The sequence below is a fragment of the Macrobrachium nipponense genome, chromosome 43 (genome assembly GCF_015104395.2).
Source record: "Macrobrachium nipponense isolate FS-2020 chromosome 43, ASM1510439v2, whole genome shotgun sequence".
Taxonomy (NCBI): Eukaryota; Metazoa; Arthropoda; class Malacostraca; order Decapoda; family Palaemonidae; genus Macrobrachium; species Macrobrachium nipponense.
Genome location: NC_061104.1, coordinates 12,575,018 through 12,589,234, shown reverse-complemented (window position 1 = coordinate 12,589,234; position 14,217 = coordinate 12,575,018). Strand labels below are relative to the sequence as shown.

The window sequence follows — 14,217 nt, the reverse complement described above, 5'->3', positions numbered from 1 at the left end:
CCCCTCAAACTGACCAGTCCTTAATACTAAAATTGTTCTTCCCTGTGACTTTATACATTTCGGGGAAGGTTATCAAACCAACTCCGCTAAACAAAAATACAGTTTAGAGTTTAATGTAAAATATACAAGTAAAATATAAAGTAATATAACAAACAAGAAAGCAAAACCATCAAAACAGAATTATAAGGGCTGGCTAAGACCAGCTAAGAACAATTTATTATAAATTACATGGACTATTACAGACATTTCAACAAGCATAAATAATGATAAAAACCTGCATATTTAGCTAGATTAAATACCATACCTAAAATGTCCTCATCTGATGACTTTGAAACAAGACTATGAATGAAGGACTCTGGATCAAACTGCTTTGTTCCCAGACTTATTCCTGAATACATTGTAACATTGCCAGTGATGTGAAGACGATTATTGTTCATTGGTGAATAGAATGATATCCTATTTGGGCTGGTGGGGTAGCTCGTAACATTCAGCTGCAAAAGTACCATATAAACATTACACTGTAAATTAATATAACAATTTTTTGAAAATTGTATTTTTCCGTACTATACAAACCTGATGTCCTTTAACAATAGGAATATACTTTCGGCGTAGCTGGAATTACGGCCGTTGAATCTTGAACAAGGTGGTTAGGCAGTAACTACCGTGATGCAGGCTAGCCTGCCCGGATGTAAACACTCCACTTTGCCTTTCGGCCCAGGTTCAGATTGAGGGGTGGCATGAGGTGGGCAAATTTGTTAAAGGACCTCAGGTTTGTAGTTAGGAAAAATACAATTTTCGACAAATTGTTATTTGTTCCGATACAAAATATAAACCTTTTGGTCCTTTTAACAATAGGAAGACTCACCGATTAGAGGGAGGAATCTGAGTGAGCCTCTAGAACTGACTGGAGTTCTGCGCACCTAGGCTACTCCTCTTGGTCGTAAGAGCGAGGAGGAGTGCCCTGCTGCGTCTGACAACTTGAGCGGAGTATAGGAGCTGCGTGATCAAGAGTCAAGACTTCTGGGGCTTTTCAAAATGAGTGAGGGATCGTGACTCATCCGGAAAAGGGCTGTGAAGAATATTGACGTCGGAGACATTAATACAAAGTTCTGGGAAGGGTTTGCATTATTGTCAGTCTCCTTCCTCCCTTGCTAGAGGAAGGAGCAGGATTGCTTCTATGATTCTGATAAGAAACATAAAAAGGATGCTTATGTATAGGCTTACCGCATCAAACGTCCGACCAGCCAGTGTGAGTTCGAGTCCTATCCTCAACCCGAAGGACGAGGATTGGAGAGACGAAGCGTGGAAGGGGGAGAGCCAGTCACTCTCGCATCCTTCTTACCTCTACAACTGCACACCATGGACGAGATGCAACTTGTCCTGTCAAGGAGCTGGATAAGCCAACACATCTTGCAAGCATCCACCACTGGTCCAGGGAAATGAGGTTCCAAGGACCTGTGGGCAGTCCCAGAGGGAAAGAAGGACATGGTCGCGATGACCTATCCATCTTCCTGTCCAACATATTCTTCGGAGTGATGTCCAGTACCCATACTGGTCTATCCGTCTGCAGCGAAGTGTCTCGCAGTCTTATATCCCACTGCAGCGAAGTGTCTCGCGGTCTCGTATCCCACTGCTGCGAAGTGTCTCGCGGTCTCGTACCCCACTGCGGAGAAGTCTCTTTGTCTCCGCAGTGGATAAAGACACCAACATTCCATGGTGGGTGTCGATGGTTATGGGTACCGGAACACGCTAGTAAGACGAAGTAATAACTGATCTGGAACAACCGATACTAAGTCCACAGCGTAGCTCGTGACGGTCTTGGACGCTTCGACAGCTGCCGGCTACTGCATTTGGTTGTGGGAGGCGAGCTGTCCAAGCATCAGAGGCGTAGTCACGTGACCCTCGCCTTTTGAAGGGTTATGCCGAGAGACCATACAAATCAACTATCTGTTGCCACCGATGCCAGAAGGTGAGATGATGATTCTCTCAAGGCATATGCCCAACAGGCGAAAGTCAATTGCCTTCTAAAGACCGAGGTCCTGATGGCAAGACAGTTCTTATAGTAGTTGAATCTCAACTAAGGAGAAACTACACCATGTGCCGTTGAAGACGAAGATGATAGGTGAATGCCGACCTACGTCTTCACAGCCGAATCGAGAGAAGTAACTCTAAATATTCTGTACATAGAAAAGTTCTGCAGATGACAATAACCCGCGAAGACGGCTTAATCCCTGTGATTTACAAAGGACTGAAAACACTAAAGCGCTACTTCATTGCTGTTCGGTGAGAAGTCGGAGTTGCAATGAAAGCGGAGCGCTTTTCAGTAATGAAAACACAGGAATTGTACTGCCTGAAGAACTGCTTCTCATGGGCTGAATCATCATCATCTTCCCAGCTTTATCCAGGGAGGACATCTATATACTTGGAAGTAGAGCTGGCAGGGCGGGGAACAGGCGATGTCTTCTGTTATACATCTACAATTCAGGGTGAAAAATGAACAATTGCACACCTACGAAAACAAGATCTATTTAGAAGACAAACTCAGATGTCTGAAGAAATCATTCTGCATTATCGCAGCGGCAGGTGCGATGCAGTGGGAGACTAGGCTACAGACTTCTGTTACCATGCGGTAAACAGAAAGATGAGAGCGAGTCTATTCAGATATCTCTGTCTGAAAATTCTCGCAATGTCCAAGGCGATGCAGTAGAGATGGTCATTCACGTATGCCAGAATTCCAGCCAACCAGAGATATAAGTCTGTGATTGCCGGGCAGGGATTCGGTTCGGTAGTCAATCACATCAGAGGAGAGAGACTTGGTCCGACCGTGCTATCTCGGAGAGCCAGCTGGTACTGGGCTGCAGCAGGCAGCCCATACACCGCTAGCTCTCGCTCACTCGTCATCTTGAGTTGCCAGGTAATCCATTCCAAAAAAGAATGCGTTCAGTGCAAACGCTGAGGAGGTGTTGTTGTAACAGTGTAATAAATACATTTTAGAATTACATAATCTGTAAATAAAAACCCATGACCTGAGGTCATTGGCATTAGGAGGGTCCTACGTGACCAAGGCAGATCTAGATTACGCTATGCGATGTCTGCAGTAGCCTGGTTTAGGTTTGTTTAGAAATGTCATCATGTTGTATATTGTCAACCTTTTACAAACACCTTCCATGGGAAGCGGTTGACCTGTTAACCTACGCCGGAAACTTGTAACTTCCGAGCCGGCGGACTACGTATGTTTTTATGTGAATCGCTGAGATAGCTAATGTTTCGCTATCAACGTGATGCTCTAATATGGCAGTTCATTCCTATCGATCAAACGTAACGGTCTCACGACCGAACTGTCTCTCTTGTTATGGAGTTACAGAATAAAGTTGTTGTACTATTTCCAACTTATCCGTTTGAATCATCTCCTTTAATTTAAGAAGAACCACTCTACAGGTGGCCCTCGGTTAGCAGCAGGGGTTCCGTTCCTGGCCACCGACGCCAAGTGATTTTCGACGCTGAGCGATTTTAAAGCCTACGGCCGCCGCACACCTTCTTTCGAAACTCTAGACCAGTCAAAGGCGCTGTAATCCCACAACGGCGCAATAAGTAAAATTATATTTATGCAGTATAGTACTATAGAATTTACTGTACAGTACATGTGGGTGTCTAAAGTATGTAAAGATATAATAAAGTTTATACAGTGTACAGGTAGCTGTAGTGTTCAGGTTACGATCATTAGTCTTACGATAGTTCGATTTTAAGAGAGATCAATTTACAATGGTCTAACTTTATCCATCTTCTAGTTACATAAGTTCAATAACAGCAAAAGAGAATGATGAAAGTATGGTGTTAACGTTATACTCGTTGCGTGAACGTGTACAGCCCTGAACAACCGAACGAGAAACTATTTTTTTTTTTTTTCAAAGTACAACCGTACTGGATAACATCTGTTTGGCTTGTATTTCGATCATCGTACTACAGTGCAACATTACCGTATTTGTTATAAATGGCGTTATGTATAGAATAGAACTGAGATATCTTAATGTAATAAGTTTATTTGCTATAGATCAGAGATCAATGTAGATTAAAGATCAATCGGGAAATATACCGTTAAATTTAAACCTAGTTATAACTGAAGCTGAGAAAACTGTTCAAGCTGCTAATGACTATTATCGTACATCGGCAACAAGGATAAAACTGCAGTAAACGTCTGCCATCACACACAACTGTAGATAAAATTGGGATAAAATCATTTTAATCAAAACTACTGTGCTTGAAAGAACACATTTTACTGTTGGTTTCACGCCGATATAAGATAAATAACGTAAAGTTCGTGTTGCGATGATATAAAGGATTACGTATTGCGAACGGAATCACGTAATTTTTTACGCAATAAACATGCCGCCAACGTAATCTGTTAACGAAAAAAAATAGTTCACATTCACAACGAGACATATTCAATAAATATTTCCACCTAAAAACACGCTGTATATGGAAAAATAACTTTGTCTCATATAAGTCAAGTATATAGATATTCGTTTATGCTAACTAGAAGCAAGAGCATTCGCTCAGAATTGCGTTATGGTGAAACAGACTCGTATTCATCAGCTGATTTCAAACCACAACATTGGCCACTCCGCGGAATACGGGCTTAAGTTTGCCGTAGTATTTTAAAATACAATAATATGAGAATACATACAATATTCTTGGATACAGTGAAATAATGTATAACTTTTTAAAGGATTTATGGAAAAGATGCGTAATTAATAAAATAACACAATGCATTTTTCGGAACTGGCGGACAAGAACGAACATGAAAAACCATTCCCTTACAACGTGGAGCCTAGTTACAAAGGCTGCCTTAATTTGTATCTTATTTCTGTACAAAAATGAAAATACCTTTACGCAATATATTTTCATACACATTTTAAACATAAAAGCATAAACATTTGAAAAATCGACACATCGATCGCTAAATTTGCACACCTTTTTTTTTTTTTAAAGAAGAGCGGCAGACGGCGGCATACAAGAACGAACTTGAAAAAAACATCGTAGTCGATAACTTGAAGGGGAGTTTCAAAAGCTGCCTTTTTATCATATTTCTGTACAGAAATAAAAATACCCTATTCGTAGTACATTTTCATACACATTTTAAACATGAAAGCATAAACATTTATAAAATCGACACATCGATCGCTAATTTGCACTTTTTTTAAATCGATATTTTCGGAAGAGCGGCAGGCGGCGGCTTACAAGAAAGAACATGAAAAAACATCGTATTTGATAACGTGAAGGGCAATTTCAAAAGCTGCCTTTGTATCATATTTCTGTACAGAAATAAAAGTGCCTTTCACGTAATACATTTTCATACACATTTTAAACAAAAGCATGAACATTTATGAATCGACACATCGTAGTCGATAACTTGAAGCGGAGTTTCAAAAGCTGCCTTTTTATCATATTTCTGCACATAAATAAAAAAGGGATTTTGACGAAGGAAAAATCTATTTCTGGGTGATTGGCTCGTGTCGCCCTATGAAAGGATCCTTAATATCATTCTTTCTAGGTAAAATTAATCTAAAATTACCAGAGAAAAACAAAATTAAGAAAATGTCAGTAAAACTGACTCGCTCACTCTTAAAAAGAAGTGTCGGTATGGCAATAGGGGCGAGTGGGAACACTACCACGAGACATTCACCAATTAGAACTTCCAATCAGAATCCCCACCAGAGAGAGCTAATACCAACGGGCGATGCGGCCGCTACTACTACTACTAGAGGACGCCACGGACAACAGCGCCCCTAGCGGACATCCTTAATCTAAAAACATCTTGTCCTGCAGGGGGGGGCAAACAATACAGGGTGGGTTTCATAGGGCGACACGAGCCAATCACCCAGAAATAGATTTTTCCTTCGTCAAAATCCCTTTTCTGGGCTCAGCTCGTGTCGGCCTATGAAAGAGTACCAGAGAAACAGACAAGATGGGAAAAAAGGACAAATGAAAAGCAGTTGTAAAATGAGGGATATAATATAAGTAAATCAATTACAGCATATAAACTAAGTACTTAAGTCTAACTTATTCCAAACAGTAACATAAAAGAAAGTTAGTAATGTAAAGTACTTAAAATTACAATAAACATAGTAAATTATAATAATGCAGTGTAATTTAAACAAAATAGATTTACTTAGATAACTTATTTACAAAATATACAAACACATTGTGTCCTACCCTAGCATAAAATAAGGGTAGGTACACTGAAGTACATTATCAGTACAAAGTGTGGATGTCCCTAGCAAAAAAAATAAGGGACAATCCACTAATATGATTTCAGCGGCTAAGGCTAGGATATCCGAGTAGCATGGCGATAGGGTGAGGCATGTTGGATGAGGTAGGTAGAAAGGAGACCTGGATCTGTACAACTACTATACAGTATCAGGAGAAACAATGTTTCCCGCTGCTACTGCTGAAAATTTTAAAGATTCCAAGGACTTTAGATAATGACGTTTAAAGACTGTCGGAGATTTCCATCCAGTATACTTTTTAAGATCCTCAAAGTTCATATGTTGAAAGTAATTAATTGAGGTGGCTACTCCCCTGATGTCATGTGCTTTTGGAAATGAATCAGGATTGGCTTGTTTAATGAAGTAAAGGATTTGTTGTCTAATACCTTTTACTGACAAAGTACCACCTTTCTCTCTCATGAAGAGAGGACCTGAGGATCTTGAGGATGTACGAGATAGAAAGGCTCTTAAAGTTGATACTGGGCAAAGAGAAGGGTCTTGCGGAAGTGGGATGACTTTCCAAGGGGCCCACCTTGCAAGAGGATCCTCATTTTTAGCCAAAAAACTACGATCCGGAGCAAGCAGAACTTCTCCTGAGGGGAGGAATTCCACATGACCCGCATCTCTGGATAGAGCCGACAGTTCTGAAATTCTAGCTCCTGAAGCTAGGCTTAATAAGAATAATGTCTTTCTAAGAAGCATTATGAATGTACAAGACAAGTTGTCAGTATCTGAAGCTAGTTTGAGGACATCATTTAAGAACCATGAAACTGCAGTAGGCCTTTGAGAAGGTCTAAGTCTAGCACAGGCTTTAGGAATAGACGTGAAATAAGATTCAGTCAGATCTATCTGAAAACCTAACTGAAAGATCTTCTTCAAAGCCGATTTATGAGTAGTAATAGTGCTAGCTGCTCAACCTTTTTCAAACAAGGATCTGAAAAAGGATATAGCTAGATTAACTGTCATGGTTGTAGTGTTTGATTCTTTCAGGAAGGATGCTAATTTTTTAACAGCTGAGTCATATTGTCTAATAGTTGACTCTCTCTTATCTGATTCTAGGAAGAGAATATTTTGTGGATCAATATTAGCATCTTTATTAGCCGCAAACTTCATGAAGTCCATAAAGTTAGGGTCTGAAGAATTCCTGAGGAAGCGAACACAGTCCTCATTTGTACTGATTGTGACAGCTTGGGATTGGGAATCCGTTGAGGTCGGAGACCCAATTCCAGAAGAAGAGGATACCAGTTGCTCTTGGGCCAGTCCGGTGCAATCAGAGCTACTATTCCCTTGAAAGTCCTCAGCTTGCTTAAGACTTTCAAGAGAAGATTCACTGGAGGAAAAACATAAATTTTTCTCCACTGATCCCAATCTAACGACAGGGGCGTCCGTGGCATAAGCCAGAGGGTCCAGGTTGGGGGCCACATAGCAAGGGAGCTTGTGGTTCGCTTGTGAGGCGAAGAGATCTACTTGGAGACCTGGGACTCTCCGGCATATCCACTGGAATGACCCGTCGTCTAGGGACCATTCTGATTCCAGAGGGACTGACCGGGACAAAGCGTCTGCTATCACATTTCTTACCCCCGCCAGGTGAGTGGCGGACAGATGCCATTTGTGTTTGTTTGCTAGGGCAAAGATGGCTATCATGACATGGTTCACATGCTTGGATTTGGACCCTCCTCTGTTGATGCAATGAACTACCACTGCACTGTCCAAAACTAGCCTTAGATGAGACTTTTTCGGGGGAAGCAGTCTCTTCAAGGTAAGAAATACTGCCATTGCTTCCAGAAACGTTTATGTGGAGCTGGCGAAATTGAACTGACCAAGTCCCCTGAACCTGTTTGAACTGAGAATATCCCCCCCACCCGGACAGGGAGGCATCCGTGTGAATGGTTAACACTGGAAGGGGATATTGAAGGGGTACCCGCTTGGCTAAGTTCTTTACTTTTGACCATGGACGGAGTTGATTGCGAAGGATCTGTGGAATTACTGACAACTTGTCTCGAGATTTGGCGTTTGCTCTCGATCGCCAAACTCGATTTATATCTTTTAGCCTTGCTTTCAGGAGGATATCTGTTACCGAAGCAAACTGAAGGGACCCTAGGATTCTTTCCTGGCGCTTCTTCCTTGATGTTTGTTTGCATTTGAGAAATTGCCTGACAGATTTTGCTATTTCCTTCCGTTTGGCCACTGGAATTGACAGATTGTGGGAAGACAAATCCCATTGGATTCCCAGCCACTGAAAACGAGACTCCGGGGTAAGTCTGGATTTCGTTTTGTTTATCTGGAACCCCAGTGTTCCAGAAATGAACTACCTTTTTGGTGGCTTTGAGACATTCCTCGACAGTTGGTGCCCAGATCAACCAATCGTCGAGGTATGCTGCTACCATGATTCCCTGAGTTCTCAATTGCTGCACAACCACTTCTGCTATTTTCGTGAATACCCTGGGGGCTACATTCAGACCGAAGGGCATCACTTTGAATGAGAATGTCTGATTTCCTAGCCTGAATCCTAGGAATGGGCGGAAGTGTCTGGCTTATAGGGATATGATAGTATGCGTCTGTAAGATCGATGGAGCATGTGACGGCTCCACGCGGAAGTAAGGTCCTTACTTGCGAGAGGGTAAGCATCTTGAACTTGTCGCAACGAATGAAAGAGTTTAGCTTTGACAAGTCTAAGATTACCCTTCTTTTTGTTGAGCCTTTCTTTGGCACGCTGAATAAGCGACCTTGAAATTTTAGATGCTTGACTCTCGCAATAGCTCCTTTCTGAAGGAGTTCCTCCGCGTAATCTGTCAATTCCTTTGATGGTATTTGGCGGAATGATTTGATTGGAGGAGGATCTTTGATCCAACTCCAACCCAATCCTTTGGACACTATGCTCTGTGCCCAATTGCTGAACCCCCACCTGTGACGGAAGAGGAACAGCCTCCCTCCTACCTGGGGAGCCTCATTGTTGATGGGCGGGTTGACCACCACGCCCTCCTCTGAACTGCTTGCTCCTTGTCGCCCTCCCTGCGCCACGCTGGCGAAAGTAGCCTCTCGCCCTACCTCTCGATTGTCTGTTAAAGGGAGGGTAGCCCTGACCTTCATACGTAGGGTTGAAGGCCGGCGAGAGTGCGTAGGAGGTCGAAGGTTGTAACTGAGGAGACAGCAGGAGGATGGGCTGGTTCTGCTTAGAAGTAGCAGGTTGTCCCTGCTGGGTAACCGGGACGGCCTGAACAAATTGCTGCTGTTGCTGGTGTTTCTGGTAAGGCTGGAACCTTTTACCAGACTTCTTTGGTTTCTTACCAGCAGTGGGGACGGATTCTTGCTTCCTCTTAGATGAAATACCCCACCTAGCTCTAAGGCTCTGGTTGAGCCTAGCCGCCTCGTGGTGTACTTCATTTACAGCGGATCTCTTCTGGGAAGAGATCCGCTCCCCACATGCTAGAAGCCAGGAGTCTATTAGGCTCGTGCCTAATAGTGCACTCCTGCAGAACGTGCTTTCGGCAATTCCTCCTAGCTTGGAAGAAGTCGAAAGCATCCGTCTGAACCGTCTGAAGCTGGGATTTGGCCAAGATCTTAAACAAAGGTTCCGTGCCATACGAGAGAGCAGCCATCTCTGTTATGATCAGTGAATTGAGGGACCTGCCAAACCTAGTTCGCGCGTCGAACTCCGCCTGAATCAAGGAATCAGGCAGCCTTGGGAGCTTTTCGCCGAACTGGTCCATGGCGCAGTCCGGTTTGAGCTTACCAAGCGTGAACGTGGCTGGCAAGTTCTCCCACAATTCTCCAAAAGCTGGGAAGAGCGGAGAAGTAGACTCCGCCTCCCTTAGCTGTGGCATGGGTTCATCCTTGAGGACTGCCTGAAGAGTCGTCTCTACTATTTTTGTAGCGAACGGAAGAGAAGCCTCCTCTTCCGTCGCAAAAATAGTGAAAGGACTCTTATAGGCCTGGAGCTTGGTGTTTGTGCACTCCCAGTCCTCAAGGCAGTGAACCCATTCACGTTGAGCATGATCCCTACTGTAGAGAACATTCTCCCTAGAGATCTTGTCTTCCCTAGTAAGCGCCGCTACGGTCAGCCTAGCATAGCCAATGAAAGGCTGCGTCAAACCCGGAGGATAAAACTCGAAGTCCTCAATCCTTCGAGTTCCACACTCCGGGATAGAGATCATACCATCCTTAAACGGAGCGTAAGCGGCTACTCTCCATGGGTTCTCCATAGAGAAAGCTGGTAGTGAATCATATGGCGGAAGCTGGAAAATACCAGCACTTGTCACTGGGGAGACTGGAAGGGGGACCTGAGAGAGCCCAGCTACTCGGTCCTCATTCTCTCTAACTCTGTTAGAGAGATCTTGGATGGACTGGCCCGATTGAGACAGAGTGCTCGACAGTTGTGCGAACATCTGCTCAAACTTTGTCCCCAGGGCGGAGACTTGAGAGCCCCGACCATCTCGCCCACCTGTTGCATCACCACTGCTGAGAAAGCATGGGATCAAAGGTGCTGGGTCCCGCTCCTCCAACCGGCGTTACCGGAGTGGATGCGGTGGAGGCCGGAGAAGGCATTGGCTCGGCGGGAGCGCGAGCCTTCTCCTTAGAAGACTTGCTTCTAGAGCTCTTCGAGTAAGAAGAGCTCGGCTTGGCCTTCACCGCGTCAGCGTAAGAAGTCGAAGACTTCTTAGCCGAAGAAGACGAAGACGACTTCTTAGAAGTCGTCTTAACTAGGGTCTTCGGTTCTCTCTGTCCCTTCACCTTTGGGGGTACAGAGAGAGCGGGAGAGCGGGTAGGGATCTCAGATCCCACAAAGCCTTGGAAAAGAAGCACTTGAAGAAGGGACAGGAGAAGATCCAGGAGCGCCCAAGGAAAGACCTTGGGCGCCCGACACACCTACCTCAACCAACAAATCCTCCGCACCTACCGCCATAGGCTCAATGTTGAGGTCCAGGGTAGCGACGTCCGGGACCGACTCCTGTGTGGCTATGACCCCGAAAGATTGCTGCATCTCTTGCTGGATGGAGGCTATGAGAGGGGCTGCGGACAAGGGGTCAACATACCCTGTTGACTTGCCCCCGGGGAAGATCTGGACGGCCAGCTTCTTGTCTAGGATGTAAGGCTGGCCTTTGGCGGCGTTCTTCCCGAAGCCGCCTACCCACGCTTCAGGGTTGCAAGGGCGACCTCCCTCACCACCGCAGCCTTGAAAGAAAAGGTGAAATGAGCTTCTAATGGCGGAACGGGGTTAACAAAACTTATGTCTAAGAGTTGTTAGTAAAATGATAAAGAAGTCTATAATCGACTTACCCCCTCCACCAGCTGACTGACTAGGTCGTCAGGCAGATGGCGCAGGCTTTCCGGGTGCCAGACGATCATATCGTTGTACGGCGTGGCACATGGAGCGTGAGACCTGCACTCATCGTGGCCGCAGGGGTCGTACACGTCGCGTTGCATCCCAGGACCTGACAGTTGGTAGCCTGTAAGTGGAAAGATACATAAGTATCAGGAGAACACTTACAGCCTAACAGTTGCTCCGCTGGCCAGAGCGAGAAAGTTAGATTAAACCAGAGCCCCGCCATAATACGTGTGTTGAAAATGGTTGGTTGTCCTAGGCTACGGCGGAGACAAGAGATAGAATCCAACCAGGTGTGGTGGTAAAAGGAAACCACGACGGAAAATGGTCGGGGGATGGTATACAAATGAATAATGAAAATTAAACAAATCATCGTAAAATTAGGGTATATCCTTAAAAATAACAATAATATCAAACCTTTCTCCACCCGTCTACTAGAAGAGTGCCCGGGTAAGAAGCAAGCTCCCTTCCGGTAGCGGGGGAGAGATGTAAGGATATAGTAGGCAAGCAACCGACCACTAGTAGTGACCACCCCGCCCGCTGGCGGAGCCAGTAATCTATAAACCAAAGGTGCCCCGGCTGCGGCGGAAGGCTCCGTTCGTTATAGAAAGGGAAGGTGGCTGAGCAACTGGGGAAGGGGGGGGAGGTCTCGCGTAACACGGCGGGAGAGAGAGAGAGGGGGGGGGTGGCCTACTCCTCCCCGTCCCAACAACTACCCGCTCGGAGACCCGGTACCCTATGAGTGGTCGCCCTATACCCCCCGCTGGGAGGAACCCCTGGCCTCCTCAGAGAGAGAGGGAGGAAGGCAACTGAGGTTGTCATGACAACCAAGGGGTCCCCCAGCGCCTCCCTATACCTGGTAGGGAGGGAAGGGGAAGGGGAAGGTGCGATGGAACACGTGACCGCAAGTGGCCTAAGCCGCGAGCAAACACAAAAACCGTGGGAAGGCCACGTGAACCAGGCTGTACCAATACATGGGACATGCACCTAGGCTAGCCTAACACCCTAAATAGATAATTTAAATTTACAACGTAAAGATGGAAAAGACACTTTTTAGTAGAAGAAAAGAAGCCCAGGAGGAGGCAAACTGTTCCGAGGAACAGAAGCCTACTCGGAGCCAGCGATAGCCGATGAAGAGCAAGAGCCGGGATGCTGGGCTGGAACATAGAATAGCCTAAATACCAAACTAAGAGAAATGGTAAAGGGCTAACCTAGCTAAAACTCGATGTAAAAACGATGAACGTGATATAGTAAGCCCATAGTATAAGAAGTCCCAGTATGGAGGACCGGGAATTCTTAACGAGGCAGCATGGCGCCGCCACGAGACAACCGGGAAACCGTATATGACCTATTAGAAGGAAAATACTGGTTCCCGGAAGACAAAAATACAGTAAAACATTACTTATGAGGCACTTAACTTAGCCGTTGCGATGGCAGAACGTTCCATGATGTATGGTGATAAAAATCCCGTGAAATAGCACAAGCGCAAGAAAATGCGTCCGAACGCTGGCGCTAAAAATTAAGGATGTCCGCTAGGGGCGCTGTTGTCCGTGGCGTCCTCTAGTAGTAGTAGTAGCGGCCGCATCGCCCGTTGGTATTAGCTCTCTCTGGTGGGGATTCTGATTGGAAGTTCTAATTGGTGAATGTCTCGTGGTAGTGTTCCCACTCGCCCCTATTGCCATACCGACACTTCTTTTTAAGAGTGAGCGAGTCAGTTTTACTGACATTTTCTTAATTTTGTTTTTCTCTGGTAATTTTAGATTAATTTTACCTAGAAAGAATGATATTAAGGATCCTTTCATAGGCCGACACGAGCTGAGCCCAGAAATACCCTATTCGTAGTACATTTTCATATACATTTTAAACATAAAAGCATAAACATTTATAAAATCAACACATCGATCGCTAATTTGCACTTTTTTTAAATCGATATTTTCGGAAGAGCGGCAGGCGGCGGCTTACAAGAAAGAACATGAAAAAACATCGTATTTGATAACGTGAAGGGCAGTTTCAAAAGCTGCCTTTGTCTCATATTTCTGTACAGAAATAAAAATGCCTTTCACGTAATACATTTTCATACACATTTTAAACAAAAGCATGAACATTTATGAATCGACACATCCATAGCTAAATTTGCACTTATGTAACTCGATATTTTCGGCATAGAACAGCGTCAGAGGCATATATTTTAACCCTAATCCTACGTAATAACTCTCCATAAAATTTGTTTAATAATAATTTGCATAACCTTTATGGTCTGAACGGCATTTCTACATATGTATGAACTCGTTAGACAACGGCGCTAGCGGCGCTGTTAACTGAAATTTGTGCCGTAAAGATACCTTTAAAATGCCTTATTTTTTTAATGAATATTTTTGACGACCGCCGTAAAACCGATTCGCCGTTGAGTGATTGCGCCGTTAACCGCGGGCCGCCTGTACTAAGATATCACATAGGAGAAAGAAGGAACCAGAAATACTTGCGAATGACAGTCGTAAGGAAAAACAAACAGTCTTTCGCAAAAGCGAAAAGACTAAAATTTGGTGGCAGCTATTGACGAAGAATAAGATTAACGAGACCCATATCAGCCGACCGAAGAACTGCAATAACCAACTTCCACCTATAAAT

General features: G+C 44.5%; 1 protein-coding gene across 1 annotated transcript in view; it reads right to left on the bottom strand.

Moving 5' to 3' along the window:
* LOC135213793 (uncharacterized) overlaps nt 1–14,217 on the bottom strand; it is a 293,734-nt gene that overhangs the window by 42,193 nt on the left and 237,324 nt on the right. Inside the window, exon 27 of the mRNA XM_064247921.1 lies at nt 305–491. Coding sequence (XP_064103991.1) covers nt 305–491 — 187 coding nt within the window. The remainder of the gene's footprint in view (nt 1–304; nt 492–14,217) is intronic.